Source organism: Ornithorhynchus anatinus, chromosome 16, assembly GCF_004115215.2.
Source record: "Ornithorhynchus anatinus isolate Pmale09 chromosome 16, mOrnAna1.pri.v4, whole genome shotgun sequence".
In the NCBI taxonomy this organism is placed as follows: domain Eukaryota; kingdom Metazoa; phylum Chordata; class Mammalia; order Monotremata; family Ornithorhynchidae; genus Ornithorhynchus; species Ornithorhynchus anatinus.
Window position 1 is genome coordinate 7,247,132 of NC_041743.1, and position 13,655 is coordinate 7,260,786.

At 42.0% G+C, this 13,655-nt stretch overlaps 1 protein-coding gene across 1 annotated transcript in view; it reads right to left on the reverse strand.

The window, feature by feature from the left end:
- The window catches only part of COP1 (COP1 E3 ubiquitin ligase), a 173,446-nt gene that overhangs the window by 67,920 nt on the left and 91,871 nt on the right, over positions 1-13,655 (reverse strand). The window contains exon 15 of the mRNA XM_039914350.1: positions 5,821-5,964. Within this exon, the coding sequence (XP_039770284.1) occupies positions 5,821-5,964 (144 nt within the window). The remainder of the gene's footprint in view (positions 1-5,820; positions 5,965-13,655) is intronic.

Here is a 13,655-nt window from a genome sequence, read left to right on the forward strand (position 1 = left end):
GTTAGCACTTAGTTGGTTCGATGAAAAGAGTGTTACATAAAAGTGTGTGAAAAGAAATATCGTGGCCCAAAGGAGTGACTGTAAAATTTTTTCAAGATATTGAAAATTATCCAAAGTAATATATTCAAAGAGAATAAAAAAAAACCCAAAAGTACATGATTAAATGTTACTTGATGGATAAAAATGAGATTTTAAATTAGATTTTATGTACCCATGTAAATATAGTACTTAATTTTCAAAGTGTTATCTTTCACCTCAACATGATGGCACCTTGTAACATCTGCCATTACCTATGCTAAATAGACATCATTACTCACACTAAAATGGAGGGCTTTACTCATTAATCCAGTCAGTCAAAATATCGTAGAGGAAGAGGAAGGGCCCAAGGAGGGGCTTGGACACTGGACACACCTCCAGCCCTGGCTGTCTCTCGCCCGCAGCCATTTCATGGGTTCTAATCCTGGCTCTGCCACTTTGCTGTGAGACCCTGGGCAAGTCATTTAACTTCTCTGGGCCTCAGTTTCCTCATCTGTAAAATGTGGATTAAGACTGTGAGCCCTATGTGGGACAGGGACTCAATTCCAACCTAATTATCTTATATCTACCCCAACACCTAGAACAGTGGCTGGCACAGAGTAAGCGCTTAACAAATACCATAATTATTACTATTATTATCACAGCCTCCCTTACTCGCCGTCCCTGGACAAATTATGTTTTGGGTTTATGGTTCTACAGTTCCAGAGGCTTGGACACCTTTAGGTTGATGCTAGTGTCACACCTGTGGGAACAGATTAAAATGTGCATTTGAAAAGGAAAATAACATTATAAAAAATGACTTTTCTTTGAATAATTGCAGTGAACCTGTAAGTTTGAATTTTGCTATCCTGTAGAAATTCACATTTCCAGGGAACAGGTTACATATTTCACAAATATGCATGCACCACACCCACCTTCATATATATTTCACCCGTGCTCTAAGATAACCATGCTGGCAGGGAGACAAGACTAAAGGGCATGAATGTTGCTTAGAGACAACTGCCTAAACCCAGTACCCATGAAAATATAGCAGGGCCCGTCTTCTTGGGCCTAGCAAGAGGGCGTGAGGATTGCATCGCTGAATGGCATTGCTCTTCCTGACTCAACAAGGCATCTAGATGGGGCTGCCTACGTAAGTTTCATAATACTTTAGTTGAAGATGAGGTTTTGCAGTAGTGAAGTGGTTGCCCCCAGTCTTCTACACCCTCACTCAATCCCTCACTTGACCAAGAGGGCACACACTGCAAGGAGGCTCACAAAGACAGTAGTAGCTACTCTGGAAACAATGTATCTCCATGAAACCTCCTCAGCAACAGACACTATCGTGCCCACTCTCATTTCATAAGCCGCTCTGACTTCAGAAAGGGTTAAGAGAGGGTGCAGGTATGGGGAATAGAAGGAATCTCTTCTGCTTTCTTGGGAAAATCAGTTGAAAGGCAAATAGAAGCAAGACAAAAACCAGGAAAACAAAAAGAAAATGAAGAAAAGGAAAATAAAATTACAGTTCTGGGATACAGCATTATCTATCATTGCCAGGGACAAGGGAAATCACCAGTTCATTGGATTCTGGTTAAAGGTGCCACATAACCCCACAATTTTCTCCTATTTCATAACTAGGTCTGTAAATGGTTATTTTTATGGCTAGATATGCAATATGCACTGTTGGGTTTTTTTGAGAAGTTTTGGAAATTTTAATCACTTTGGAAATCTCTAGTTAGAAATGTATGCACTTTGGCAGTATTAAGAAAATTTAAGAAACAAATGAAAAAAAAAGTGATCATTTTCTCCATAGTCCTATAAATAAAGATTAGAAAACTAAAAGGGGGAGAAGGAATGTTTTTAGGAAGCAGGTGGGAGAGGGGAAGAGAAAAAAAGGAAGAGAGTGAGTGAGAGATACAGCTGGTATAAGGGATCAGCTCCAAGACAGCCTACAGTGAATTGCATCCTGTGTAAAGCAGAGTCTTTCAGTGACAACCCAGCTGGCACTCAGCTGAGCAGGGCTGGGAAGGTGCCAGCACGACACTGGGCAAGGGCTTCCCTTCTCACAGCTGCTCTAAGACAGCAGACATGCTCTTGGCCAAACACGAGTCCTCACGAATGCCGTCACCTGCCTGCTTTCGTGAGTTCGCCTGTCAGTGCCTCCATTCGGAGAGCCGAATCGCAGGATCATGTGCCAAGCCTAACTTTTTCCGTCGGTACAGCTTTGGATGGGGTCAACGAGGGTCATTTTGGGGTTATGGGACACAACTCTGGACATGAAATACAAAAGATGTTCACTTTCCCATTCAACTTATTGAACATTTCTTAGAGGTATGCTGAGGGATGAAATAAAATTATTGTTCAAGGACACAGCATCACCTGATATTGTTAGGAACAAGTCATGTCCTAATGACCTCACTGTACGCTACTTAACTATGACACATGAGCCCACAATTTTCTCTTGCTTTTCAGCCTTGTCTGTAAATGGTTAATTTTATGGCTGGCCTATCGAGGAACCTCTCTGACTCAAATACATTATAATCGATTGACTCTGAATAATTGAATGTGTATAAGTAGAGTCTGGCTGTCTGAGATACATGAACCTATATGTGAAAAAAAAAGGTCCACAATCAAATAATCAGTGGCATTTGTTGTGGGCTTACTGAGTGCAGATAGAGCACTGTACTGAACGCTTGGGAGAGTCCAACAGAATAGATACCCCATCACCTGACCTTTAGTGAGAACCAGACATTGAACCCAATGTTGACACTTAGAACAACTTACTCAGCTTAATTAATCAATTAGCTTAATTAATTAATTGGTGAAGCAGCGTGGCTCAGTGGAAAGAGCACGGGCTTTGGAGTCAGAGGTCATGAGTTCGAATCCCAGCTCTGCCACTTGTCTGCTGTGTGACCTTGGGCAAGTCACTTCACTTCTCTGTGCCTCAGTTACCTCATCTGTAAAATGGGGATGAAGACTGTGAGCCCTACGTGGGACAACCTGATTCCCCTGTGTCTACCCCAGCGCTTAGAACAGTGCTCTGCACATAGTAAGTGCTTAACAAATACCAATATTATTATTATTATTAATCACTTCATATCTTTTTGGTTAGGAGGCCTCTCACCCTTCCTGAGCCAAAGTAGCATGCCCAGAAAGAAGCCCACAAAGTCTGACAGAAAAAAAAGCTGATTTAGTAGAAGGCTAACTGGGACAGAAAATGGTAACATATAGAATTCACGATCAATGTAAAGCAGACTCTCTATGTGGCAACTCTGGGAGGATAAACATCTTTCAAAAGAACACAGATAGGAACCCATGTGAGCTCTATGTCTGGAAGGCAGCAAGAAAATGAATATGAAAAGCAGAGGGGGTGGGGAGAGAACAGATGGATGAAAAAGATGCTTTTGGGTAAGCGCAAGTGTTAACTAGCTCTGCTGGTGTACTGGGTAGGGGGAAAGGTAAGAAGATGAAAACGAATCTTCAGGCCGTTAAAATAAGACAGTCTCTGCACTCACACGATACACAACACTAAATGTGTTAATGTGACTGTCTTCTCACTGGAGGCTATCAGGGATGAAAAACCAGACTATAACCTTCACCTGAAGAGACTGTCGGTGTTAGATTTTTATCAAATTTAAAATAGCAACTTTTGTTTGGAAGCTCTCTCTAGAGAAAGGCAAGAATTAGAAATATCAGATCTGTGCTAAGGTTTCTGTCCGGCAATATAATAATAGGCCCTCGACAATTTAGAAGTGAACGGGAAGGAAAACATTTCTTTGTCCGCTCAAAAACGGGCTTTTAAGAGGGACAGAGAGGGGAGGAGGTCAGAGATCACTGTGGGCATGTCCCATCAGCAGTCTGCCCAAAAACATTTACCTGAGCTTGAGGTTCAGGGTAGCTGGTGGGCCTGATCTGGGGGGACACTGAAGCAACGAAGAGAGCAATTCACACTGAATGCCTCAGTATTCAAGGGTGCAAGAATCCCTAGTCGCCAAAGAAGTATTAATCGAAACACCTGGAAAGTGCCTGAGTGAACATCGCATGACGCCCATAAACTAAGATGGCCCAAAATGAGCAGCTAATACTAATGTCCTCAAAATGAAACTTCTCCTGAATCTATCAAATTTGGAGGTACACTGCTGATCCGTGGCATTGCTCACACATGAGTAGAGACTGCAAAGTCTGTTGTGTGCGACCCTATCCCCTTCTTACTGTCCTGAGATATAATCTGTGTATTTGCCAGCTGTTATCATCAGAATGGCTGCCTATAGCTCTGTCTCCAACTAATAGGCTCTACAAATGTGTTTGCTCAAATGAACCTCATCTGGACTTGCTGTTTGGCTGGTGAGTGTTTAGACTGCTGCTGCTGCTATTGCTGTCTCACAGCATTCCATGTTTCATGAAACTTTTGGGCCTTCTCCTATCTTGGCAGCCCCACTATCTCCAAGCTATCTCTTCAGCTGCTTCTAGGAAATGCATTTGGAATAGTAATTCTTCAGCTCTGATTTTTCTCAACCCAAAAATGAGTTGTAAGAAGCAAGACTAACTTCCCACCTAGAATTTATACTAGGACCATTTTGAATTATGTGTACTCTGAAAACTTAATTATGCATTTCACCTGAATTGGCAGAGGCCCTGAGCTGCCTCTCTTCTCTTCTTCCCTGGCTTCAATTAAGAAAACCTTTCTAGTCTATGGAAATACAGAGAGGCTCCAATAATTACACTTTTGGGAAATCACTCCTCTGAGAACAGACTAAAAGAACTGGGCTTATCTAACTTGACAAGAAGAATCTGAGGGAGAATTAGTGTTTTTTTCCAGTAACTGGATTATTGAAGATAAAATGGGGAGCTAATATTTCTCTGCTCACTTTGAGGAAAGGAAAAGGAAAGAATAAATTGCAACAGGGGAAATCTAGGCCAAACATTAGCAAGAACTTCCTACGACTGGCACAGGCTACAAAGGTGACTACAGTGTCATCTTTTAAACAGCAAACAAGTACTATTCTAGGATCATTTAGGAACAGTCCCACTCTCTGGCTGCATGGAGAAATGGGACTGAAAAGGCAAACAAAGTGCTTTCCTGAGCCTCCTTCTACCTTATGATTCTCTGAGACTCCAACTTTTTGCCCAAGTCTTACAATCACCCTAAATGCCACAACAGGGGAGAGCGATTCCAGAGGCTTGAGGGGCATTCTGACTAGAGCTTGCATACATTTTTTAAATGGTATTTATTAAGCGCTTTCTACTTGCCAAGCACTGTACTAAGCACTGAGGTAGATACAGCTAATCAGGTTGGATGCATTGTGCCACATAACACTCTCAGTTTAAGTGGGAGGGAGTAGGATTTAACACAACTGCAAAAATATCAGTTATTTCCCTTACTTTTTTTGAAGCCACCCTAATTCTGGGGTCCTTGAAGAAGTCTTCCCTGATTAAGTAGAAGTACTGTGGGCAGTTCCCTCTTCACTCATTCAATTGTAATTATTGAGCGCTTACTATGTGTAGACAACTGTACTAAGTACTTACTATTGAGAACCACCAGCAAGCCCCACACGCTGTAGCCTAATGCCTACACTAGTGATCTAAGTTTCCCTTTCTCAACGGCATCGGGACAGAAATTCTCCGAGAAACCTTACCAGCCTTGCACTTTGCAGATAATCGAGTTCAGGGCCTTACAAATGGGGGGAATAATAAAATCATGATACTTGATTGGATGCTTACTTGTACAGCTTGGCAAAGAATAAAGATGCACCGTGCTGTTTTGCAAATATTCTTTCTATACCTCAAGGTAAAAACGGTACATACCTGATTTTGGAATTGCAGGTCATTTCATTCTCAGGGTAATGAATATCCACTGCATCCTGGATGACTGTGCCATATTCATAGACCTTAATCTTCTTTGTCACTCCAGCAATGGCAAAATAGTCACAATCCCGGTCAAATTCGATACTAAGGAGGAAAAGAAATAGACTGAGTAGACTAAGACTACATATATATATTATATATATATACACACACATATACACACACACACATACCTATACATGTAACATTTGCCAGCACAACATTTCAGGACTTGGCATTCACTGGTCTTAATGTGCTTCTATGTGCCAGGATGTAGGATAGCTGCTTCAAACTGTGTAGGGACTCTGGTATCCAGGTTAAGTCACTACTGAGCCACATCAAATTACAGTGGAAAAAAGTAACATGAGGCTGCACAATATCCATTCTGCAGGTGGTACTTTTGTTTATCACCCACCTGAAATGCTTTTCGATTCAGTTCTCCTGACTATATTATAACATATCTAAATGTCAAAGCTGACACCTCACCCTGTGAAGGTAGTAAAAGTCTGTGATAGTGTAGTGTGTGACTAATAAGGCCCCCAAATGATTGCCAATTGATTTTTTCATTGGCTTTGGCTTCCCCCTTCTCTTTCACGTGCAAGGTTGAATTTTCCATGATTTAACATTAAATACTTAACAAATTAGCACCTGTGACAAAATCTCTGTATCAACTAAGAAGCAATGGGGAATAATTGTCATCAAAATTAAAAAATCTTTCCGGAACCCTAGCGACAGAGTATCAATAACAACAGTTTTTTTCTGAAGGCCTGCTGTGTGCAGGGCTGCTGCAGAGGACCTGATTATTTCCACAGAGTTGAGAATTTTTTGAAAGGGTTGCTTTAATCGACACCAGACTTAAAACTGCAAAATCTTAGGGGTCATAAGCAATTTACGAGAGGTAGATTAACTGAGGTGGGTAGGAGTCAAGGCTGAGACTCACCCCCTCTGGTCCTGTCACAAGGCTAGTGATTTCTCCAGCTTTATATAAGGGGCTTATTCATCTTCAAACGATTGTGTTAGTCAAAAGTTCTGTGGGATGCTCTTGGCCGCTCCATCGACCCCAAATATCGAAGTAAAATCAGTCTTTCCGTATCCTGGAATTGTAACATTTCTTCAAAATAAGTAAGGAAAAGGGTAGGGGAGAGGATGAGAAAAACAGTTTAAACTTCATCCCCTTCTCCCCCTAGAAAAAATTAATTAGCTAATCTCTAGGTGCCATTTCCCAAAGGCAGTGAAGCAGTTAATGAAGAAGTCATAATTTAGCAGGGAAACATGTGCCAATAATGGCTGGAAGACATAATAAGTGAATATGGATCGGAAGTGATTCCTCCACGAGGACATACACAGAGAAACTCGGCTCCCTCTTCGGCTTTTAGGACTTGTTTTATGTGTGTACAGTATCTGAGCCAAATCCTCTTCTCTTCAAGTGCCGTCTGTAGCAGTGCAGTTCGGCATTCACTGGTCATGGGCTCACTCTGACCCCACTAAAACAAAGCTATATAGCGAGGCAATGAATTTATTTGTACCACAATCTTAATTGAACTGCGTCTCAGCTACTGCTCACTGCCCTGTGGATTCTAGTACTGCATAACTAAAGTGAAGGGAGCTATTCATCTACCTGGATTCAATTTATACCCTCAGCCTTCTGCCACTTCAAGAGAAAGATTACTGTGACTGGTAAAGGGCCAGATAACTGGAACTGAAAATCCTGTTATACCTGAGGAGTTTTTGTTACCGTTCGTTGTACAAGCTTTGACCAGTTAGCTCCCAGGCTAAACAATTCCGTCCCAACCTAAAGACACACAGTGCCGCTAATGAATCACGACCACTTCAATAAGTGTCAGTAAAAATTAATGTACCATTACCAAAAATCACTTTCTAAATAGAATAGAGTATGAACATTGACCAATGAAGCTGATTTTTTTGAGGACTGTGACCTTCAATCAACACCAAAGGCATTGCAGGGAGGAAAATGATGCAGAAATAAAATGCAGTCAGAGGTTGATCAGCTCGGCAAGAAAGCCATCACAGCTCGGCCCAGATGATCAAGATGCTGTCTCACTGCTGTCTCACTTTTTGCCTCCATTACCACATACCACCACTGCAGCTGTAATATACAACAGCCACAACAAAAAACAGCCTTTTTCTTTAATAGTATTCCAGCATGGAGCTAGTACCTCCAGGCTTTGTGATTATCCTTATTTAACACAACCATTAGAACCTAATATGGTGACATCTTGGACAGCCTTACAGGCTTATGAAGAGCTCGGAGATCTTCGGATGAAAGAGGAGTTCTCGGAATAAAAAACCGGTTGGGGCTGACCCTGTTGATGAAGAGGAAGTACCTTTGATAAGTACCGGAGGTGGTTCAGGACATAAAGGCTGAGTTTAGGAAGTTCCCACAGTTCAGAAAATGAATAGTGTGCTCCATATTAATGACTGGTTCGATTCTGTCAGAAACTTAAAATGCAAACGCGAGTGAGATTTTTTCCCCTGGCAGGTGAAAGAAAATAGCCGCACCCTTCAACTTTGAAGGCAGGAGCAGGAAAATAGCAGTAGGTCATAATCCTGAATTTCTCTTCCCACCCTGGCTTCCCAATCACCTGAAGGAAAAAAAAGCATGGAGAAGGTCTACCCAGACTACTAAATTGTTGAGAAGCAGCATGGCTCAGTGGAAAGAGCACGGGCTTTGGAGTCAGAGATCATGGGTTCGAACCCCGGCTCTGCCACTTGGCAGCTGTGTGACTGTGGGCAAGTCACTTAACTTCTCTGTGCCTCAGTTACCTCATCTGTAAAATGGGGATTAAGACTGTGAGCCCCACGTGGGGCAACCTAATTCCCCTGTGTCTACCCCATCGCTTAGAACAGTGCTCTGCACATAGTAAGCGCTTAACAAATACCAACATTATTATTATTATTGTCTTCCATTGCACTGCTTCAACCACAATACATGCTAGCATCAGAGACAACATTTTCTGGAGTACCAAATTTCTCAAAATGTGCCCCGTCCCCTCCCCACCGCCAATCAATTTCTAACGATACAATTAATAGGCCTGTCAAGAAGTTTGACTCTCGAACCCTGCTACATCATACCCGAAGGGAAACTGGCTCACCTGAGTGATATTCTCTCATGCTCATCCTTACCTAACACATGTCCTAGAGTCAGCCTGAGAGATGGACAAATGACTCTAGACACTGTAGACAGAACTACCTTCCTTCCTGCCTTCCAAGTCCATAACTCTGGCATTATCCTTGACTCCTCTCTCTCATTCAACCCACACAGTCAATCTACCATTAAATCCTGTCAGTTCAACCATCCCAACCTCGCTAAAATCTGCCCTTCCCTTTACATCCAAAATGCTACCACTTGCATTCCAGCACTTATTTTGTCTTGAATACTGTATCAGCCTCCTTGCTGACCTCCCTGACTCCTGTCTATCCCCACTCCAATTCATACTTTACTCTTCACCCCGGACTGTTTATCTACAAAAATGTTCAGTCCATGTTTCCCCACACGAGTACCACTAGTGGTTGCCCACCCACCCACCCAATCGTATTTACTTAGCACTTACTTTGTGCAGAGCACTGTATTACAAACTTGGGAGAATATAACAAAATTAGGAGACACGTTTCCTGCCCATAATGACTTTACAGTTTTGGAGACTCCACATTTCACCTCCGTATCAAACAGAAATTCCTTAGCATGGGCTTTAAAGCATGCCATCTTGCCCTCTCCTACCTTACCTCACTGTTTTACTATTACAACCAAGCCTGCACACTTCATTCCTCTAATGCCAAGATAGTCACTGAACCTCAATCTCATCTGTCTCACCACCACCCTCTCACCCACATCCTGTCTCTAACCTGGAACACCCTCCCTCTTCCTATCCGACAATTACTCTCTCCACCTTCAAAGCCTTACTGAAGGCACATCTTCTCCAACAGGCCTTCCCTGACTAAGCCCTCATTTTTCTTCTCGGACTCCCTTCTGCATCACTCTGATTTCTGCCTTTTATTCACCTCTCCCTCAGTCCCACATCACTTTTGTACATATCCAAAATTTACTTTTATTAATGTGTCTCCCCCTCTAGACTGTGAGCATTCTGGCTGAATGAACTGTAGTTCTCCAATAGATTAGCAACTTAATGAAACAATGTTAAACCAGGAGAGGTTAAGAGAGAAGAACCTGTAACATTAGTTCAGCCTGCAAGACCTCACATGGGCTGTCCGCACAAAAACAAGGCCTTTATTTTGGATAAACATTTTTTTTAAATTGAGAGTCTGGTATTAAAATGTTGTCAAATTCCAAGAAAGTAAGTGTTCTGCACGTTTGGCCAGGTTTCTTTTTGCCTAGTGACCACCAAGGTTCTTAAGAAGCTGGCTTAAAATGTTTTTCAACAATAACTTCACACTTTAATATGGTTTTTCAAAAAAATGTTCACAGGAGCCTCTTCACAATACACATACATATTTTCTTTTAAAATAATGTCACTGTGGGGTTACTTCAGTTGCAGAAATGAATTGTGCTTTCTTCTCCCTCAACTAAAATGTTTGCACTGTTGAAATAAATGATTTATTTCAACTGTAAAAAATGTAATTCAGTAGCAGGAATCCAGCCATATTCTTCGTCAAAACGGCCATCAGTCAAGTGATTAAGCGGTAAGGCAACAGAGCGTGTGGGACAGCTGATTAATGGACGGCTTTGGTGTGAAGTGAGTCACAAGGCAAGGCAGCGCCTTCAGCATGAACAAGTGAATTTGTCAGCTTCCTGTTCATTTTTTTGGGGGCAATTAAAAAAAATGGATGTTTCCAAATGAGCTGAATTAACATCTTTGAAAATTGAAATCCCATTTATCAAGACAACAGAGTGGGGGGAGGAGGGAGTTATCAATGGGGAATGAAAGACCTCACCCATCTACTCTGACAGGAGAGGATCTCTTGGGGAGAGAGAAGGCAGTTGGTGGCTGTGAGGTGAGGTGACAGGAGGCAGAGGCAGGAATCTCAGCCCAGAAATGAAGGCGGCAGTGGTGGTGGTAGGTTCTCTCACTTGGTGGTATGGCCACCTCTACAATCCATCCCGATCCAGGCCAGAGTCTACTAGGGAAGCCAACTGCCTTGCCTGCCTATAGCAAGGGAATCTTGAACTCAGACCAGAAAGCTATATGAAAGCTCCAGCGGCCTGGAACTAGTGACAAAATAAACCTGGAGACCTAGGAAGCTCTATGCAGCAGTAGACCCAAGGAGGTTGTTCAGTCACTCCTCTACCTTTCCCTCACAAAAGATTGCATTTACTGACTCCCTGGATCTACCAAGGACTGACTCCATTCCAGAGCAAGTGATATATCCTGATAGCAAACACAGCTCTATCCCTCCCATTCCCAAAGAACAACATGCACAGATCTGTCCTCTAACTTCAGCTGCAATTAGAGCCATAACCCCAGTGAGGACAGTCGTGGACATACAGCTCAGCTTGTCATTGCGACTGGGAAAAACAGCATTTCTAGATGATGTGAATATGCAATTATAATATTTATAATTACGATATATACTTTAATAATTGGTACTTTGTACCAAGCGCGGTACTAGGTATGAGGGTAGATGCAAAATAATCAGATCAGACACAGTCCCTGTCCCATGTGGGGCTCACAGTGTAAGTGAGAGGGAGAACAAGTATTGAAGCTCCATTTTACAACTTAGGAAAATGAGGCACAGACAAGTTAAATGACTTGCCCAAGGTCACACAGCAGGCAAGTGGCAGAGCTAGGATTAGAACCCAGGACCTCTGACTCTTAGTGCTGTGCTCTTTCTACTACGCCATGCTGCCTGTCAGTCCACAGAGGCTGAAGACATGTGATCATCAAAACAATAGGTTCAATTGTGACCCTTTCCAGAAAGCAGCATTCTAATCTTTAGAGACCAGAATCTTTCAGTAGATAAATGGCTATTTCCCTTCACGGAGAGATATAATAGGTTATCACATATCTTCTATCAATGGTGATAATTTCTTCCATAGGTCTAATGACACATTTAGAAATGAAGAAAGTAATACTTCTTTGATTTGAAAGAACATCTTCAGCCCCAAGGCTGATACATTTTTCCCTGAATAATGACTATATTATGTGCAGGATTCTGTTTCCTAGGGTCTATGTACTATAGCACTGAACTCTGGGTGAAAAGCCTAATGAATCTGTCTTCCCACTGGATCAAAAACCGATGGCACAAAATAGTCACCACAATGCAGTAGGAATGATAGGATTAAACACACACAAAAAATCTTGGTAAGACTGGTAGCAATAGTCTCTAGTTATTCACACTGAACATGCATCTCTGATTTACCAAGAGAAGTGATTTAACCCTCTCTTAGGTGTGCTTCCCTCCTCCTGTCCTCCATTTCACATTAGTGAATCTCAGAAAATTTTCTTCTCAGCCATCTCAAGGTCCCACTCCATAGCCAATATAAAAGTTCTTCGAAACGTTTTTTTTAATATTAACAGTTCTTCAGGTGAATACTGTATGTGTGGGGGGGAATGTTCCTGGTTGTTCTTGGTGCCTTTAAACCACCCATCCCAACCCCAGTCCCCTTGCATGAATGTTAAAAGTCAAAATCAGCATTATTATGAAATGCTTGCCAAGCAGTTTTTTCTGCAAATAACTATGGAACAACAAAATGCAATCACTTAGTATTTCAACTAAGGATCGTGGTCCCCACAAGAAGGCAAAGAGATCAGGACCTAACAAGAGAAATATGCATATTAAGCAAACCCATGGGCACATTAAATGCAAGTACTCTTCTTCTGCATTCCAGTAGCTCCAATCCGAATGCCTAAAATCTGGCCCAAACTAAACTGCATGCTAGCAGAGTTTAACCCACTGATTCCCCCACCACCAGTTTTCAGCTTTCAAAGTAATAATAACAGTAATAAAATAATGATAATAACAATAATGGTATTTGTTATATGCTTACTATGTGCCAAGCACTATTCTAAGCACTGGGGTAGTTACAAGATAATCAGGTTGGACTAAGTCCCAAAGATGATCTTGGCCATAACTGTAACTGATTGAACATGTGGGCTTGGAACAGAAACCATTTCTCAACGTTAGCACTGTGCCCTAAAATCGATATGACACTGTAAAGGTTGTAATCTAATAACTTTGTTCTCTAAGGAGCATTAAGGCCATTTAGCCAACTACTCAAGTTAACTATTTCAGACAGGGCTTAAAGCTGTAGAGACGGTACAGGATCTTAGATCCAGCATCTTCTGGGTGAGGGATGGGAGAAGGGCCAGGGCAGAAAAACTAACTCAAGGACAAATGAGATCAAGTCAATTAGGTAAGGAAACCGCAGACACTGCCTTGTCCAACTCCTTCACTCCACCTCCAAAATAAGACTGACATTTAGATACTTCATCTAAATGGTCCGCTTTTATGAGGAGAATGTGCTAATTGTCTAGCCCTATTATTCCAAAACAATTTAGGAGGAACACAGCCTTGCGAAAAGCCAATCATCCATTCATCCAGGAACTGATGTGGGCGGATGGTAAGCACCGATTTTACTACCTGCTGAACATTGCCAAGGGGAAGGTAAAGGGTTTCGGGATGCATGCTAGTAAACAACATATGTGGGCAGATGCGATGAATGAATCGTGTCAGTCTTATGGTAAGCCGTACTTGAAATGTCAAAATAAATCACTCTAATCGAAAACCATAAACCAGCTTTTTTTTTTTTTTTTTGCAGACACTCAGAAATGCCAAATTACATCAGCATACCACTTCAAACGGACAGGAATGCTTCCTAC